Raw genomic sequence first — 20,105 nt, 5'->3', positions numbered from 1 at the left:
TGCATACAACAAATGAAGCTTTCTGGTCTGAGAAAAACCGCTAACTTAAAACGATTGGAAGACAACCGAGAAAAAAAAAACAACAAAAAAAAACCCACAACCTATCAGGCACCTGAGCCTTTCCACTTCATTCTTTTAAAGGGCACAACAATCTTTCTCTGGTTTGGAAAAAATGTAATTTTAAGAACTCTGCTTTAGGGAAGGAGAGCAGGCTCTTCCTTTTGCACTCAGATGTTTTATATACCGACACAGTACTTACTTACTTCTGTAAGTACTTAAGAGTAGGTACAAATCAGACATGCACAGTCACTATTCTGGTACCCCCTCCCGCATATATTTTGTTCAGCCAAAATGACCATTTTTTGTTAGGTTTCTGTACAAAATACATCCCTATTTAACTCACCGCTAATCATGCAATCGGGTTGTATTGTAATTACGAATAAAATCTAGCGCTTACCAAAGGACATTCAAAGGTTGCTGCCTGAACAGATAACATCCCTTTAACAGGAACTTAACGATGTTCAGATTAAATAAAACCAGACACCTAATTGCAGCCAAACCGAAGAGAGCTGGGTGATGTAATGGCTGGTTGCTAGCTGTTGGAACTAGTTTTTAACTGCATTTTCTGTTTGTCCATCCACCTTCTTTTTAATTTCTGTTGCATAACTCAGTAATGCAATATTGTTTTCCTCACCACTTCCGAATCCAGAATCCCATTAGCCCGCCATGTTCATACACTTTGCACTCCTTGGACACAAAGCTTTAACAATTGAACTGTATTCAGTGCATTTTAATATAAACTAAAAACACAATGCAAATGCAATACTTTTTAAAACATGGTATTTCAAAGTGTGTTATTATTATTGTATAGGGCTAAGTACTATCTCAGTATTTTGTGTCATTTCTGTATTCTGTGGGCTTTTCTTCACCTTAGTACCTTTGCACTAAGTTTTGTCACTGTAACCATTTGTAGAACTGCCATTGTTACAGTTTGCACTTATCCAAATGGGGTTTTTGGTTGGTTTTGTTGTTTGGGTTTGTTGTTTTGGTTTTTTTTGTTTTGTTTGTTTTGGGCTTTTTTTTGTTTGTTTGTATATAATGAAGGAGAAACTGGAAATAATGTCAAGGTACCTCAGCTATTTAACAGCTCTAGAAACCTGCTGTAAAATTGTTCTGGACTATTGTAACTGTTTCAGTAACTGACATTTTAAAAAAACCAAACCACCAACCTCTCTGTGAGAAAACTTGCCTGCATTGAAATGCTGTTCTATGCTGGTTGTACTCAAGTGTTATTTTTTTAATAGTGAGAAGATTTTTTTCTTTTTTTTTGCCTTTTTTTTTTTTTTTTCCTTTTCTTTTCCTCATTTTTGTTCCTACATTTTAGGCTGTCTTCAGAAGTTACTGGCCTGGGGGCTCTGTAATGTATCTCATCATGCCCTAGTGCATTAGCCACCAGACAGGACTTTTCCAAAGCCCCATGAGACAATGCTTTCTATGGACTAATCTACAGAGGAGTTTCTGCCATTTCTAACTTTCTTATTATTCTGAGACATCAAAAGAAAATACTTCCTTTACTCTTTAAGCAACTGTGCTTCCTAACTCTTGTGTTGCTTTCATTACTGTTCCAGTTTTAACACTGTTGTGGCTCATAACAAAGCAAAGAAAAGTTATTTTCGGGGGTTAATTTTCATTGATGTTCATGCTTTGGCTAATCTGTATAAAAGCATGGGCCGTTAGTGTTCTAAACCACTGTATTCAGCTAGAGACTCGACAGTAAATTAAATGAGACGTTTTTATAAATAAATTTTTTTCCTGATTTAAAACAAAAAAAGACGTGGTAGCTTTGTGCATACAACTGTTGTGTTGTTTAAACTTTGTTCTTTGTAACCAAGTTGCTAATTTGTCATTTGAGAAACACTATTTTATGGATTGTCAAACTAAGATCATAGACAAATTGCTTGTTTTCATTAATGATTAAAGGTTTCATATCATCACGCTTAAGGTCCCAGTGCTCATTGGGAGAGTGTAACAACTGTGCAATACTGGCAACATTAGAAAGTACATTAGCCCATTGTCAGGGATGATGAGTCTTTTCATGATTAGATGGAACCAGATCATGTAATTAGTAGAGCAAGCAGTATTTCCGCAAAACCTTATTTGGTTTTTAACAAAGTTGCTCTTGGAGAACTTCTCACACTGCATAGAAAAGAAAGAATTCGGCTTCTTGCTACGAGAAGCCACTGGTTTGTATCTATCATCTCCCGTGTTTTCCCATGCTGATTTTAAGATCAGATACTGGGAAAAGAAAAACAGGAACAAAAGAACAAACTCAGGTACTGAGTACGTTATTGCTAAGACCCTTTGTATTTTCCCATTCCCAGCAGCACTGTTCAGTGACAAGGCTTCTAGACAGCACCTTTCACCCTGCCAGGAAAGCAGCCCAGCAGCTGGGAGGAGCATGACAATTTGCATTAAAAAATGGATAGCTGGCCCAGGGAACTGTCTCATCCTGCCCTAACACTCTGCTTGAGCCGTTCAGCTCCTCCTTTGGATCTGCTGAAGCACTGCAGTCACAGCCTCAAATTATCTCTTCACATGGAAGTGAAAGAAAGGGGGTGGCCCCGAGTTGTTGCTGCATACAGCACTCCTGGCTGCGCTCTGGCCACCTCTCCTCTTAGGGCATTGGCAATACTTTCACATTTACTGCTTTATCCTCATGAGAAAGCAGAGTTTTTGGCAGGGCAAGCGAGTAGCATCCTTCATGATGTGAGACTAATTCTACAACCTCCATCCCTACTCTACTAAGGTCTATACTTGTCTCCAGGTATTTAGCTTGGGGTCCCAGTTAGCCTCACTGCCCCGGCTGAATACTTCTGGGGCATATCACTATTATTTTCCATGGACTCTAGGGTACAGAGAGCTCCTATGTGTCTGGGTCTCGAGTCTGAGCCTGGAACTACAGTATGACCAAGACATGCATCCAGACTTGGAAACCTGTACAAGTCAACAGCTTTTTCAATACAGATGCAGCCACAAAGCAACTCTTGACAATAAAGGCTGCTGAGGAAGATTACAGAATGCCTCATTGCATCCCAGCACACAGGAAGCCTTACCCAATGTTGAATTAACTATTCCAAGCCTTAGGTTGGAAGAACTATAGGCTGTAGTACTAACCTTGATAAAATTCTGTGTTGTTATTACTTAAACTATATATATTTTACTTAAAATATACTTAACTTCTTACTCTTGAAAGGAGAGCTGAAGCCGCTTTCACAGTGGAGACCTCCATACTCTTCATTTCCTGAACAGCAAAAGCTATTTCTCTGGTTAGCCTGGCTAGTGTAAATGAAAAAAATAGAACATTATTGCAGCTCAACACTAAGTAGGTCAAGGCTTTACTCTCCCAGTAAAGCTGCTAGGTAAAGGGCAGCAGCAGCTCTGTCGTGTATAGCATCTTTCACATAAATAATTCCCAGGTGTCTTGCAGAATTGGCTAGAAAAGACTGAGATTTAAACAAACCAGTGCAGGGGTACATTTGTGTGTGAAATGAGGAGAGGTAAAATAGACACATGGACAAAGGAAGGAAAAAAAAGTCTTTTGAGAGGGCTTTTGCAAAAAATACAGGCAGAAATGTGATAAAAGCTAGGCTAATCGAGGACTCATTTTAATTTAATTATTTTAGCTGGAAAAGATTTGAGTGGCAAGAAAAAGTTCCTGGATAGCTTTAATATATAAAACAGGCAAATAAAACACAAGAAGGTACATCTGAAGGGAAAAAAAAACCCTAAAAAATAGTATTATCCAAGATAGATAGAAAACTAAACCACTCATGCCCAAAGGTAGATAAGAGGAAGCATGCACCTGATATGAAAAGGTCACTGCCCACACAACTGTGAATTTCCAAGTGAAAGCACAATTTCTGCAGCTTTCACATCATCAAATCATTATCAGAGTTCTGGCAAACATCTCAAACAAATTCAAGCTGCTCTGTTAATGTTTCTCAAGTGAAAAAAAATAGAAAGTACAAATGCTGGCTAGAATAGTCAACCAGAAGGAAAACAAGCAAAGTTAGAGGTATTCAGCCGCATAATCTAGTCCACTGCTAATACCCAGAGTGCTTTCTGTTCTCAGACATAGCCAGAAGGCATCTATGGGCCCCAAGGTGCATATTTGTGCCAGTCAAGGCTCCTAGGAAGCTAACAGCATAAATCTCGCTGATGCAATGAATGTAGGCACCTGGTAAGTGCCTCAGCCTCACAGGGTTGCATGGGGAAGGTATTTCTGTGAGGTTTCACAAGACAGTCTTAGAGCCCATGCTGAACCTTCCCCACCTGAACTAGGCAGAAATGGAAGTATCCCTGGTTTGTTTTTTAAATACCCAACAGCATGAAAACAGGAGCGCTTCTCTGGGATGGGAGAGATCCAAATCCAGTTTATACCACAGCCTCAATCTCCGCTGAATGTATTTCAGCACTATTTATGTACTTGGAACAGGATCTTCCCCTTCTCGGGCAAGTGTCATAATTACTGAACAAGAAAGTCACATATGCTCACTAATTCAATCATTTTACAGTGGCACAGCTTCTAAAGGAAAGACTGAAATTGTTAGGCTGCTCAACTAGTTCAAAGGACAGCATAGAGAGGAGGGATTTGAACAGAGAGAGATATCTCATATCCTCTGTAACTGCTGTAACCACCAATTACACAAGGCAATAGTCCCTCCGCTATATTTTTGGAAAAAAGACCTGGTTTAGATGTCTACACAAGGGAACTGCTTGCATTTCTTTTCCCAGCTGACAGGCCAGGATAGTTCTAAGTGAAGTGATGAACAGAAGATAAATGAAGGCAGACACTGAAAAACTGCTTCACACCAGAAAATTTCAAATCTCTTGGCCTAAGCAACGCTTTCTAGGGATACAAGTAATAGTGCCTTTCTTGCCACTGAATTGTACTTACTCCTTGGTTCCAGAAAGGAATGCAGTAATGTTGATTAAATCAGTTTCTGCATCAATGCATGTGTTCTGTCACTCTACAGACTGGCATATGTCTCAAGACAGTAACTGAAATGAAATAGAAGTGTCAAATTCATCTGATGGTACTTAACAAAAGGGAATTTCTGAAACATTATATACTCACATTATGGTTTCTAATGACAGCTACAGCATGATTTCTATTGGTTGAATGTCTGATGTCCTAGTGCAAGCTTTGATTATAAGAAAAAAGAAAGTTTTTTTAAATGCTGAAAACATTTTAGTAATATGACTTTTCTCATTAGAGTTATTTCTAGCTCAGTGTTTTTAAGATGATAAAATGCAGAGAATTTAATCACAGGGGCATGTAATAAGCAAAATTTGTCTCTCCTCAGATTGAATTTATTGGCAGGGGGCCTGACCAAAACTAATGTTAATGTGCTCTTTAACCAGTATTTGTAATTCAGAGCAAATTTTATATTTACATGCTTTAGCGAAGGAATGACAAACAATCATGTTAGCAAATGAGACCACTGTTTAGTTTGTTGTTGTTATTTTGGTTTGCTTTGGTTGTTTTTGCGCAATCACTTTTGGGCTCCTCTGTACCAAATACAGCCCTTTTCCACATCTACTTCGAAGTCATGACAGCAGCAGCTTATTTCTTCCATGTTGGGAGAGAAGTTAGCACACAGACTACCATTTGTGATTGCACTTGCCAAAGAACAGCTAACTACCAAAAACTGGCAGTTGCAGCTGTAGTTAGCTGCTCCCTGCAGAGCTGCTACTTGGAACTCCACTTCAAACACGCATGCACACACGCGCACACACATTTTGGCCCTGGAAGTTACTTACCAGTTTCAAAACCACTATGCTGGGGAATCACAACTATTTTTTGGTGGCATGAAATTCCACAGTTCTTAAATTTGGGCAACACTCTCCATTATTATATCAATAAGTAAGGATTACAAATGCTAAGTCTTCCTCCTTAATTCTGATTCTTCAGTTTTCTGGATGTCCTGGAGATCAGAGAATTAAAATATTCTTCTCAATTCCACTGTGCCAGATATTAAAACCTCATTTGTAATAGTGGCTATGGACAGAGCTAGTTATTAGGACTGCTTTCATCTTTTTTTGTTTAAAAATAGAATTCAAGAAAGTTAAGAAGTTAGAAAGAAATTAAGGAAGTACGTATTTTTAAAAACAGCTATTTGCTCTAGGTAATCGTCTAGCTGAATAGCTCATCAGAAGTCCATAAAATTGTTTTCTAAAACTGATGACAGACTTAAAATACAAATTAATTATGCCTATGTTTTTCTAAGACACAGGAGATCATTTACCTTGATAAATTAGCTTGACTATTCAGTAAGGTTGGGATAATTCCCTCTTCTCCCTTACAGCCATGCTACTTTTCATTGCTAAAAAGCAGGATGATTTTTTGCCTTCTTGACACGACAGCACATGTATATCAATGGTCACACAGGATACAGATAGCAAAGTCACTCCTATCTTCTTTACAGAGCTCTCTAAAAGCTTTGTTTCAAATGCTGAAGAAACGTACAGTTGTACACAATAAGCTGTATAAACTTACAACACTATTTGTGGAACTATGAGATTCCTCCAAGGAAAAAAGTACCAACTCCTGAACAAGCAACAGCCAAGAAGGACCAATGCTGTCCGTTACTTCCTCAGCAATATGTACACCCACTGGCTTGTTCATCATCTTTACTCTTACAACAGAAGTTATGCAAAGATAACAAATACAGTAATGAGTGATCTGGTGTTCACTCCTGCCATCTGTTTCTTATAATTAAAACAACAGGCTGCACTGGTTTGGATTTGAATGTACAAGCTCCCTGCACTGTAACTAAACTCACTGATTAGGTTCTTGCCACTAGGTATCTCTAAAGAGGAGGGCAACTGAAACAGCTAAACTGTTTTAATGCTTAGTTCCTTTCCTATTTATCTGCAGTTGAAACCATGATTTGCATATTCAGGTACAAAACAAAAGTTACAGATATATGTACAAAATGGAAGTGTAAGTTATAAGCTCAGAAATTAACATTTTTGTACTGTAAAAACATCTATGTATGTCCATGATACTCAGTGTAACCTGACTTTAATCACCTCTGTTTCTCTGACATTAAGCCAAACGCAGAGTGGTTCTTAAGTTCAGTGTTAACAAGCTAGCACGCTTTGGTGAACGAGGTCAGTGAAAAGCAAAGATAAGTAGAACAATTAGAAACTTAGCTTAGCCCTTCTCAAGAGTGAAATTGGGGGAGTGTCTTTTGTTTTGTTTTAAAAAACAAAACAAAACCAAAAACTGTCCACCTGTTAATATTGTATCACCCTCTCAGCTGAAAGTTCTCTTTATAGTGATAAAGGGGTCTAGAGATCTTTCACCACAGCATGATAGGCACCTCCTTATACATTGATATTCAAATGTTTCACGCTATATAAGGAAATTTTACTTCAGTTTTGGCCCAACTAAGTTTTCTCCAACTTACCAAAACATTCATTATTTGTTTTGATACTCTCTGAATGTTGCTGTCTCAGCAACACTACTAATTCACCTAAGACTGCAGCGTTGCGTCAAACATTTTAGCAACTTAAAGTAACAGCTACTTACACTTATGGTTAATAAATCAACCAAAAAACAGTGGCTGTAAGCCAGCATATATGAGCAGGAATAAATGGATGCACCAAGCTGCTAAGGACCATTGCTTGAATTTTGACAGCTGTAGAAATATAAATAAAGAGCTGAACCCAAGGATCACGGAAACCAGGAGTGGTGAAAAGGCATCTCACAATATGGAAAGGGCTCCCACCATATCAAGTCTTTCTTCCAGAACAGGCAAATCAAACATCTAGCTTTAGTTTTTCTCTTTACTGGTTGGTTAGTAAACATCTTTGAGGCAAGTATTTAGAATGCTCTCATAAGAACAAAGCTTGGTTTCTCCCTTTAAAACCTCACGAACTTGTTTTAAAACTAGAATCTTTGGGGGAGGGGGGGGAAGGAAAATGTTAAGCTGTTCTTTCACAACTTTGCTTTTTTGATAAAAATCTCAAACCACACATTTCTCCTATTTTTTCAAAAGTCCTCAGCAAATTTGAAATGTTTTAAGATTTGCAAAAGTAAAATAAAAATGCTTCATAAAAAAAAAAAAAAAAAAAAGATACTTACCAAAGCTCAAGGTAGTTCTGCTTTCCATGTCCCAGTCTTCTCAAGTTTGTTGGTTCTCGATTTTACTTCATCTGTGTTTATCAGAACAGAAATCAATTTTAGATGCTCTCTGTGCCTAAGATACCTTAAGAAAATTTCCAGTATTTACAGCTAAATTTTACCTCATCAGTTTCCAGTGCAGTACCTTCCTCTCTGGCATTTTGTGACCCTTTCATTTAGTTATGCAAATATGTAACCATTGTGTTTTCACCCCTCTGGTTCAAGAAATGTGAGGTATGCTACACTATGGCTGCACTAAGCAAAACAAGATACTATAAAGAAAAATATTCAGCACTGCCTATGGCACATCACAGAGTATCTGTGGAAAAGCTGTAGCTCAACATTTCTGAGCTTAGTCCTTACATACACAGAGGAACCGTAACAGATCCTGAAAAAACTGTACATATTTTATTGGGAGCTGGGGCAATGGACGGAAGAGCACTTATAAATCTTAAGATAACATAAATGCAGAATATTTTCCTTTCCCTAATCCCCGCAATCTGGGAAAACTCCATACGCTATCACTTTTGGAAGTCCTTTACTTCTATGCACAATAACCCAAGTCTCAAAATTGCCAGATATATCTAACGCTTCCAAAACCTTAGAGATTCTTCAGTTACTTATTAATCCCATTAGAATACCTCTGGTAGGAAACCAATAATTTTAATAGGAAAGGTGCATTCAATATTGTAAAACATTTGCAATATACAGTTTTTACAGCAAGTAATACACCACTGTAGATCTACAAAGCTGGGTTTTTTTAATGCACTTGGCTCTTTACCATCTCACAATCGTCTTTAAATAAATATTCAACAAAACCATCTCACTTCTAACAATGGAAATAACATGAGAGGTAAAGAGAATTTCAACCATGTTGCAGAAACGCTACAACAAAGCCCCTTTCACCCGCCAGTCCTGAGACAGCAAATCCTGCAATTCTTCTTCATCTTCGCTACCAATAGCTTCATCCTCTTTCTCTTGTGTTGCTCTTAATCTCATGGCTTCCTTTAACTTCTCCTTCATCAGATCCTGGCGGTTACGCAAAAGCTCAACACGGCGATAACATTCACTGTTGAAAAGTAAACCACCTATTAACATTTGTGGCCTTTCCACATTAATTGGATTTTCTACAGTGCTGGATTTTGCTTCTCCAACTTGGGATAAAAAAAACTTGCTAGCTTCCCATCGACTGAAAAAATAAGCTTTCAATATGCTTGTGCACCTTCTCTGTGTTCATCAGGTGGAAACAGACCAGATGAGAGGAGAGGTGTGGTCAATCCTCTAGCAATGAGATCTAATCCAAGTATTTAACAACTGCAATACCACCACAAATCATTTTTAAAAAAAGCACACAGAAGCAATATCCACTTCCACACAGGAAGAGATGCCATTCTTTGCTTCACTTATGGTTTTCATATATGGTAGAAAGGCGAGATATCAACTGGCTATCAATTTTGATAACTTAGGGATGGCATCTCTGAAAATAAGAAAAGCGGCACAAGTGTTCAGATTCTTTATCTGCTTACTGTGTGCTATAACAGAACATTTTAAGTAAACACAATCCACAAGTTTCGGTTTTCCATTTACTTAAAAAGTTCTGTCCTGGAAATATGTTTTATAACAATTATTCTAGCCATTGTAACAGGCTATTTTGTTGAAAATGCCAAGTACTATCAGCCAGATTTAAATACATCTTTGCTTCTTTCATTCCTATTTGCTAGAAGAGTCAACAAGGAAAGATTATTATCTGGATCCTGTTTCCCCTTGCGCATCTGTAATATGATTACTTACAGGCAGTCGCAGATGAAGATTTGAAGGCTAAAGGAAAACATGAATGTCACTGGAATTAATCTGATTTTGAATTTAATTTGAAATAGCCCGAGTTTAAATACACTCAGAAGACAAAGCTACAAAAACAGCCTTTAAAAGTCTACTTGGAACTTTTATTTTGGGGAAAAATAATTATGCTAACAAGCTTCAAATTCTCTATAAACTTCTGAATTTGGTTCTATGTACTATAGCATCCTAAGCTACTGGGAAAAATGAATGCTCAAAGACAGCCAGGTTTAGATCAAGCCCTCTCCAAAATTACACGAACACTGTTAAAAGACATTCAAGTACTACCAAAGCTCAGTTTGAACCCAATGCTGCTGTTATTATATGCCGATTACCTGTAGCATGTAAAACTGTACAGATAGCTTAAGTGTTGCTTTAATTTTTAGTGTCTTCTTTTTGTTGCAAGGTTCATTAAAATCAAAAATAACGTTTTTCTTTTCAATTGCTACCATTGCCACAATCACTGTTAATCAACGTGTTAAGCTACATGGTAATGGGAACAATCTGTTCTACTAAGCTGTATTTCAGGTTACCTAGAGTTTAAGCTAATGCTTATCCAACTGCTACGCCTACCATTTCAAGAAAACAAAACAAAAAAAACCACTTCATGTAATAAAGTCCATCATTCAACAAAACCTTTAAGTAAACTTTCATTAGAAACAAGGAGAGTTAGTGACATAACAGGACATTTTCAGTACAGCAAACGGATGGTCAAAACACCAAAATCTCATTACTGAAATTTTAATCGCATGCAGAATATCAGATCTCGCTTTTAAAAAATGTTCACATAAATTCTACATCAATCAGAATTCATAGAGAAGTACAAATTAAGACATTTGACAGGGGGGAGGGCGACAGTTTGTTCAAAGAATTTGCCTTCTATTGCTTTATTTTGCTCATGCCTGCTTGCTGTACTTTCAGTGATTCTAGTGCATTCTCTCTTTGCAAATAAATTTGCACAAAAATGCATATTTTTATTAGGTATCATTAAGCAATTTGAGGGAGTCTATTTAGGTGATTAATGAAAGGCAGTATCACAGAAGATTCAAATTAAAAATGTCTTTATCACTCTAGTCAAATAGTGATCCATTACTGCTGGAGAACAGAAAGTTTGAGGAAAAATTGATCTACTTACATCTGCTCATCAATTTCTCCAATCTGACGATCTAGTCGTCCCTCCTCATCCTCTTCTGCCACTATTGCTTCTGAAATCTAAACCAGAAAACCGCTAAGAAAATTCACCTTCATCCTGAATTCCGCTGTTGTTCCTTTTTGATGTCTGTGTCTTCCCTTTCTCCCCTCTACCTCAAGTCAATGTTAGTCTCCTATATGTATACTCCCACCTTCACAAAAGACTCTGGAGGCGAATACAGAAAAAACCTGATCTGGTTTAATTTGAAATGGAAATGTTTTTTCTTAAAACTAAAAGTAGTTTGGCTGCTTTGGGGTTAACTTTTCAAATTTTTCAATATACTACTATTTGAAATGGAGCATAAACAAGCTACGCACACCCAAAGTCTGATGTTGAAATAGGAGCTATATCCCAATGCTCGGGGCTTAATTACACACACTTATTGAAAATACTGGTTAAATATTCCCACTAGATCCCGAAGTGTTTCTAACCTGTTATTTTTTTCAGCATATACTTTCTCAAATCTGAATGTCTGGGAGATGCTATGCAATCAATGGTCCACGCATAACTGAGAAGATTCCTTCTAAGCTGAAGAATTATCTGAATGGCTAATGCTAGCAAAATGTATCCACCACTGCTTTTGTATGAACATTCGCTCTGTTTATAGTGCTGACTGCTTTAAAATGAGCAATGATAAATTTTTTTTCACCACTTTTCTTAGCAGTTGACATATGAGCAATTCTTTACAATTAAAGTTAAAAAACTAGCAAATACTCTAGGGGAAGATTGAGAACACCAGGTATCGTTAGTCACAGTTTTATATTGTACAAAAGGGCAGATAAAAACCTGTTCCGGGAAGACTTTCCATGCAATGCTAAACAGTAAAAAATGGAAGTACAGAAAAATTGTGGCCAGTTTATGTGTCTCACACACAAAATCTTTTGTCCCTCCCAAATTTTGGGGTTCCTTTCCAGTACATTTAAATTAACCATAAAACCAAGGCTACCTACACTTTATAGATCCTTTTTGAAAAAGGCAGACAAACGGTTGGTGTTTTGTTCTGTGTTTTTCAAGGTTAAAATATCTCATCTAAAGAGCAGCCCAAAATTATGTCCTGTTTGGATACAGGACACTGATCTGAAGTATATGCTATCTTATTTAAATACAATTTAACAAATGTAAGTAGATATATATTGATGACTGGATCCTGATCAAAAGTTTTTTCAACTTAATTTCCCTTGAGAGGAAAATAGAAGGAACCCTTTGCTCATTTATAAAGTGCATTTAACCACACACTGCATTGCAACAAACAGCTGACAAATGCAGATGTCAGTCATTTTGCAGAGCTGCATGAAACTGTTGTTTTCCGTATTGTGTATAGTATTTAGAATCAATAAAAATAGATTCCATTACTTACTGTGTTGACCTGTCGCATTGCCTTTTGAAATTCATCCCATTCTTTGTCCATCTGATCCTTTGGAGCATCAACTTTTCGCACCTAAGGAACATGAAAAAACAGGCTTATTAAAAATTTATGTCTAGTGACTCTTTGGGGCACTGTAAAACACCTGGAGAAATAGCACAAATTATGCTGTGTTCTCAGAAAAGTCTGGTCAACATACTTCCATTCAAATAATGTTTAAGAGAGTGCAGCTGCACAATGGTTTTGGAAGAAAAATCTGACTATTCCTGGATTAAAACAACATCCTTGACTGTAACGTTAAATAATAATTGACTAAGAATGGATGGTGTGGAATGTTCAGAGTAACACAAGTGACTAAGTCTATTAATTTGATGGTCTGTAATTTCACTATGTTGGGTGATAACTTTTAAATTCTGTAAGCTGCCTGTTCAATCATATATAGAAGCTATCTCACAAGCCCAAAAGCAGTGAATTATTTGCCTTTGGCATAACATCAAATGATTCAGTCACTACTCTGACTGGTGTTAGATAGTCTGACTATATTTCAAATCTAGTCTAATTTTGTTGGCTAACAGAAGAAATAGTACACCTACACACCAATTTTAATGACATGCAAAGCTTTTTCTTCTGTGGTAGATTACATTAAGTACTAAGACAAGACGACTGAAAAAGTAATAGCTGTAAGAATGTGTTTAACATCTACAACTAAGGTAATCAAAACCAGATTGTGCTTTTAATACGAGTAAATAAACAAGATATAACCTACCTGTGTAACCAAAACTTCCATAATTCAAGAGTGGAAGATGTGGCATATAACATATGTTAGATGACAGATGATGCCTGGCTCTGCACTGGATGAAAATCATATAGCTAGGAGAACTAAGCAGTTTGAACAGCATAATTCATAACACCATCTTTTTGCATTAGTTTTATTTTTCCTTTATTCATTCCTCTCCTTTGGTAACACATCAGTCATCATCATGGTAAAGAAAAGTTTGGTATGTTTTGTTCCTGAACAATTATACAAAATCCAGTAGTATGAATTAAGTTTATAGAATAAATTAGAAGCTTCCAAGCAAACTACATACTGGGAAGTAATAGTCATCATTTCGTTTTTCTGTTCTGTGATTATTTCTATCATATGTGTATGTACTGTGTTATTACGCATTGTGGTTGTCTTTTGTAATTCATAATTATTTGTATTTCTTACAATAAATTTAAACACTAAAGAAATTATTTTTCCTTGAAATATTTATCTAATCCAGAATTTATATGCTTTGTAAATTCCTGATGTAAAGAATCAACATTTTTCAAGCCCACAATCTCCCTTCCAAATGCTCACTGTTAATTCTGAAAATAATTATTTTGCATACGATTCCAACACAGAATCACTGCAGCCAACTCAACATAAACAGTCACAAACGTTTTCCTTCCCCTGCCTATTAGCTAAACTTAGAAAGGACTGATTAAAAAGAAGAGCACCTGGAAGCAATTCAAGGAAGAGCTTATTGGAACATGTATCCGCTTGCAAATTTTATCAGCTGAGGTGATAACCAGAACAAAGATCACTAACCAGCGTCCTCACAGATATAAGCAGATTCTCCTTTGCCTGCTAGGCATTCCCACTTTGTACAAGCTTCCCAACTCATGGTGAAACTAAGTATTTGAAAAAAATTTAACACTCCAATTAGTCATATGCAAAAAAAAAAATAATCAAAACAACAACAACAAAAAGGTATGGCTTTTTCAGCTACATATTTCAGTATTCAAAATGTCATTATTCAAAACTATTCACATATGCCAACACATAGGCATGAGTGGTGCCAAAAGAATCTTGCCAGAGCAAATAAAAGACACCCAAGCTTGTGATTGGGACAGTGGGACTAACTGAACATAAAGAGGCATTATTTGGAAGGTCTCCAAATCAGAAGTTATGGCTCGACCTCACAATCCAATTTAAATACGCCAGCAGCCTTCCACAGTGTGAATAGGGAAATATACTCAAGGAAAATAAAAAAGACTTTGAGCCTACAACACTATTATTTCAACAAAGCAAGCAGGAAAGCCACCTGTGGCAAATTTTACAAACCAAACCAAACAAAAAAAAGTTTGTATTTCAAATATCAGTGTTTATTTTGGTCATCATTCTGTACTATGCAAGTTGAAGGAAGTATGCTTTGTTTTGATCAAACTTTCAAGATTTTTAGTTGTGGGTTTTCTGAGGTTTTGGGTGGTTTTCTGGGGGGGGGTTTGAGGGGGGTTTTTTTGGGTTTTTTTTTTGAGAAACATGTTGAATGCCCATATTTCTTTTCTGAGCATCAAAAAACCTATAGTGGTAAAAGACAAGAGGGCTGAAGACCAAGTTCACTGTTGTAGTATGCCAGTACTAGAGATTACAGTGCATGCCATAACCTAGCTATTTTCATTCTAACAGGATGTATAGTATCAGTCACATAGTAACTCTTAATACTTTTCAACAGGATCTCTCAAAGGACATTAGAGAACTATTTTTATATCTTCAATTCCGAAGCAGAACTGGATGTACAAATTAGGTGAAATGCTTTTCCTGGGATGACTCAAAGAAATAAAAGTAACAGGTAGATTGTCCAAATCTCAGTCCAGCATTTTAACCAACAAATAACATTTCTTTGGTTTTCTTTAACAGCCAGAAAGGAACCACAATCAAAAATACCTTCTGAGAGATGATTTAACAAGGTCTTCCTACCCACCTCCATCCCTTTTCATGTTTTCTAATAGAGAATGAATGATTCAAAGCTGTGCAAGGGGAGGTTTACACTGGACATCAGGAAGCATTTCTTTACCAAGAGGGTGGTCAAACACTGGAGCAGGCTTCCTAGAGAGGTGGTCGATGACCCAAGCCTGTCAGTGTTTAAGGGGCTTTTGGACAATGCCCTTAATGGCATGCTTTAACTTCTGGCCAGCCCTGAATTGGTCAAGCAGTTAGACTAGATAATCGTTGTAGGTCCCTTCCAACTGATATAGTCTATTCTATTCTAAATAGTTCAGTCCCTTCCTTATATTCTGGTATGACTAATTACCTGGAAAAGCATCCTCACTACTCAGAAAATCATTACAACTGGCAGAAATAAATCCAACAGCATAAAAAGAGCAGATCACTTACTTTTGCATCCACTTCAGGATCATCAAAGAAACCTTCTGGCAAAGCTTCAGCAGTGTTTTCTTTCCTGAAATGTTTGATTAATATTATCCTAAAGTTAACACTTCACAACCTGCTTTATTGTAGAGTTAAAAATAGTCAAGAATAAAATCCATAATCTTTTATGAAAGGACCTAGAAACGGAGCAAGTTTTTTACACCTCAAGTTTTACCTACAACCATCAAAACCCACTTCTTCAGTTTGGTCTTAACTAACTTAAAAGGAACCGCACAGACAGATTTAAATCTCACTGTCAAAAAAGAGCTACAGCTTAGGCTTCTTAAACTATTCTTTCCAGTGTGCTGAGCACACAAACATTTTAACAGCACAGTCTCTACTTCTGAAAGCTGAAACCACTGTCTAAATTGCTCAAGTGAGCTGAGCGATTACTACAGAACAAGCAAATGGTTTTCTTCAAACAGTTACAAGCAGTGGTTGACATTAAGCTTCCAAAGTACCCTGCATTAAAATTTGCAAATAGAGATGTCTAACAGACACTGTATGACATTGCTCCACCTCTTACCCTGCCCCTACAGTGTGAAATACCCGTCTGAAATAATGCCAGAGGCTGACATACATGCAAACTATTCCAAATACAAGTTAACAATATGACAGATTTCTAAGTGATCACCATCTGCATTTCCTGGAAGAACAACGTTTATTTACAGGTCCCAAATCTATCAATATTTGATTTGACTGCTTACCTTTCCACTATCTTCTCTTGTATCTCTGCTTTCTGTATGGATCCTGAATGGGAAACTACAGGAGCAGCTGTAGTTTTGCTGTCAAAGAAGTCTATAAGAAAGGACAGAAGCCTATGAACAAAAAGAACAACTGTTCAAGCTTCTTTATAAAATTCTGACTAGACAAGAATTTCAATTAATACTTTACTGAATCAAGGGAAGAACAGACAGACATTATTTCGTCTGACAGCCTCAAACAATTATAACATAAAACCAATAAGCACGCTGAGAAACCACCACACAATAAAAAACTAGCAAAGAATCTCCTTTCTCTACACATGCTAACCAGCTAATAGCAATAATTAGAAAAATAAATGAAAACCCTTCCATCGTCAGTTAAAACACAACTTCTCCTTACTGAATTACTTACTATTTCAGTCAGCATTACCTGCAGGCAGAGAATTAGCTATTACTTCTTGAGTTGGAGGTGGAATTTCAGTTTTATGCATAACCGAAGATTTGTTTGATTGATCTTGTTCTTCCTCTTCCTCTTCATCATCATCGTAATTTCCTGACAATAAACTGGGACCTGGACCCTTTGAAAGCTGTTCGTTTGCCCTATCTTGCTCTGTTTCATCAAAAAAATCTGCTGGTAGCCTAGTAAAGAACACACAACATAATTATTTCAAACTTCACAAGAATCAGTTACAGTCTAGCATCCGATGCCTATTCAGCCTGTGAGCAATACAGTTTTTTAGATACAGTGCAATACCCTAAACTGCATAGCTACCCACGTAACCACTGATTGAAAGCAGCATGTGCTTGTTTGCCTTCATTTGAAGTTCCCCAGAAATGCTCAGGTTAATTCTGAAAACACATTTCAGTTCCACTTTCGTATTTGAGTATTCAATATCAGAAACATTAATAAAAATATCCCAAAACAAAGTGCATTTGGAGGAATGGCAGCTTAGGTGATTCTATCTCCGCATTCAAAGTTACTTGCATCAGTATACCTGCTGTGAACACATTCAATACAAAATTAATAGTTCAGCAGTCACACTAATGTCATATAAACCTTGATAACCTTCATGTATAACACAACTACTTACTTGGGGGACCTACTGCTGCTCAGAACTGCAGCTTAGAAGAGCCACACAGGTTCAGCAATGAGAAAACCCAGATTTGCTTATAATAGCTGCAAGCCTCCAAGGCAAACATTTTTCCAGGTTATACTTTAAAATAATCATACCGATCAGTTTAATACTGAACAAATCTCTCAACTGTTAATTTTTCACACACACTCAGAATTTCTACAAGGTAAGTGTTTTCTACTATCAAGGTAAACAGCATGTAGTAGCTATGCAAGATAATAATAATTTATCCTGTGAAGAAGCATACAGAGGACCTGCAGGCCTCCTGTGACATCTACCAACCCCACAAAGATGTCCAAATACCACCAGAAATCTTTAGTGGCAGTAAGATGCTTAACCGAATCGAAGTCAAATACACTCCTATATATTTGTGAGAGTTCTAACCGCATGAGATGCATTTACACGAATTTTAAGTGACAAAAACATCTTAATAAAGATCTGTTGATGACATTTGTTAGTAGTTTCTGTGAATAAATATAGTTTAAATGTACATTTAAGTATACATTTAAAATTTGTCTTAATTTCAAGACTACCATCTCTTCTGCAGTATGCTAACATTAAAGATTAGAGTGCATGCCACGATCTAGTTATTTTCATTCTAGCAAACTGCATAGTACCACCACATATTAATCCTTAAAACTCTGATAGTGACAGTAAAAGAATTTCTGTTTTGTCAGAGACTCTAGAGTTAATACCATGATTTTCTCATCTGCACTGAGGAAGATGCTGCCATGTTCAGGAATACACACCTTTGTTAGAAAATGAGCAGAAGCAGGAATCTGCTGATTCTCTGAATCTTTACCCTTGGCTAGGAAGGACAGACAAGGAAAACCAGCAGTTTTTACCAACAGAGAATGCAGCAGTTGGTACAGTTACAAAAAACTCGTACGTAATAAGATCTACTTACCCAGATGTAGACGTATGTGGTTTTTCGTCTGTACCTGTGTAACAGCCAAGAGTCACTTCTTACAATCCATGCTTTTAACAGAAACATCCCTCAAACAAACTCCTACTACAGCAACAAGTTCACAGATGCACACTTCCACATATTTTATATTTACATGTTTAGTAGCACCAAAGGCAAAAAAATTAACTATCATTAGCATAAACTTTTATGCATGGTTTGAGATAAACCAGTGGCTTGATCCCACTAAAAAGGACTAACACCATTTCTGGGCAAGTGCTTCTACTGTTTAACTTGCACTGTTTCTGGTTCTGTTTGGACCAAGCCCACAGCTCCATGACCTAATTTAACCCAATAACCCAGAAGAAAACTAGGTAAACTACCAAAACTGCAGTTCTCTCCTGATCAGAAAACTCAAAGAAAGAGCAAGACAGACTTTTTCCCTTTTCAGCAGCAACAGGCTGACATTAACTCAACAGCCTTGTGTATTCACACTCACTTCCACGGGAAAAAAAACCCAAACCAAAGACATTCAAGATGTAAAATGTCTAGATTCTGGCAAGTGCTCGATAAGTATTTTTCTCTCCTTACCTTTTACTTTCTTTAACTCTGTATTTTCTGTGTCAACAGTTTTTCTCTTGACAGGATGAGATGATGTGCTAGCAGCTGAACCAGTTGCTGTCTGCTTTGTGCCTTTTAATTCTGCAACTCTCTGTAAAGAAGTACAAAATTCAGGATTGCAGCTTAAAATACAGAGCTTTTAGAACAGTTTATTAAAGTGAGCTAATGTCTTTCTAGAGCAATATCACTGAAATAGACATCATGAATACCAAAACCAAGACTGATGTTTCTGTCAGCCTCTTGAATGATGTGACATGGGGGCAGAGGAATTGACACTTGCACAAGGGAGGTTGCACTAGTGAGAAAGGAAAGACCAAGACCAGTAACATTTACAGCCGTAAGACACTGGAGGAAAGAGCAGGAAGGCTGGACTCATCCTAAGGTCCTGGAATATTAAGTGTTTTAAAATTAAAACACAGCAGTAGTATTAAAGACATGTCACTGTGCCTTCCCATGATGATCCACTCAGAATGCAGGCAATGAACTAGGCACCCCCTCAGTTCTTTTGGTCTTCTCAGTACTCGGAAAATTAAATGCAATCTCTCAGTTTCTGCTAAGAAGCAGCAGCAGAATTTAAAAGGGTAAAAAAAAACACACTTAAGGTTGCATCCAAGTTAAAAGCTCGCTGAAAATGTTTTACAAATTCTTATCTGCTAAATTATGAAGAAAAAAGCGCGTATTTTCTCAACCACGTGTAAGCTGTCACTTGGTAACATACAGGTAACAAAGCAATCCCAAGGAGGGTTTCCAAGTCCGAGCTGCAGACAAGTGACAGTTAAAAGCTGTCGCTAAACGTGGGAACAGCTTCATCCCAAGAGCACGACCCCCGAAAGCCGCAGGCCCACTCTCTCAGGGGCCGGCCTTTCAATCGGTACGTAGGTGTTCAGAAAACGAAACGGGACGAAGCAACCAGGCTTGTTTTCACACAACTCTCTCCCGGCAGATGCTCAACGGTGACCTACTGGCGCACACCTCAAAAAGCAGCA

The 20,105-nt window shown here is 37.3% G+C and overlaps 2 protein-coding genes across 2 annotated transcripts in view; one reads left to right on the top strand and one right to left on the bottom strand.

Annotated features, from left to right (window-relative positions):
• Nucleotides 1–1,995, top strand: part of LOC104841721 (poly(rC)-binding protein 3-like) — a 56,880-nt gene extending 54,885 nt beyond the window's left edge. The window contains exon 12 of the mRNA XM_010583575.1: nt 1,385–1,995. Coding sequence (XP_010581877.1) covers nt 1,385–1,421 — 37 coding nt within the window. The 3' untranslated portion in view covers nt 1,422–1,995. The remainder of the gene's footprint in view (nt 1–1,384) is intronic.
• Nucleotides 1,996–4,963: 2,968 nt separating this feature from the next.
• The window catches only part of ZNF830 (zinc finger protein 830), a 15,903-nt gene continuing 761 nt past the window's right edge, over nt 4,964–20,105 (bottom strand). The window contains exons 2-11 of the mRNA XM_010583593.1: nt 19,090–19,210; nt 18,502–18,535; nt 16,892–17,100; nt 16,465–16,555; nt 15,725–15,788; nt 12,577–12,657; nt 11,163–11,239; nt 8,153–9,260; nt 5,824–5,987; nt 4,964–5,061 (exon numbers count right to left, since the gene is read on the bottom strand). Of these exons, the coding sequence (XP_010581895.1) occupies nt 9,077–9,260; nt 11,163–11,239; nt 12,577–12,657; nt 15,725–15,788; nt 16,465–16,555; nt 16,892–17,100; nt 18,502–18,535; nt 19,090–19,210 (861 nt within the window). The 3' untranslated portion in view covers nt 4,964–5,061; nt 5,824–5,987; nt 8,153–9,076. The remainder of the gene's footprint in view (nt 5,062–5,823; nt 5,988–8,152; nt 9,261–11,162; nt 11,240–12,576; nt 12,658–15,724; nt 15,789–16,464; nt 16,556–16,891; nt 17,101–18,501; nt 18,536–19,089; nt 19,211–20,105) is intronic.

The sequence above is a fragment of the Haliaeetus leucocephalus genome, unplaced genomic scaffold (assembly GCF_000737465.1).
Source record: "Haliaeetus leucocephalus isolate CR32 unplaced genomic scaffold, Haliaeetus_leucocephalus-4.0 Scaffold915, whole genome shotgun sequence".
In the NCBI taxonomy this organism is placed as follows: Eukaryota; Metazoa; Chordata; class Aves; order Accipitriformes; family Accipitridae; genus Haliaeetus; species Haliaeetus leucocephalus.
The sequence above is the reverse complement of the archived record's forward strand: the minus strand, read 5'-3'. Positions and strand labels throughout refer to the sequence as shown.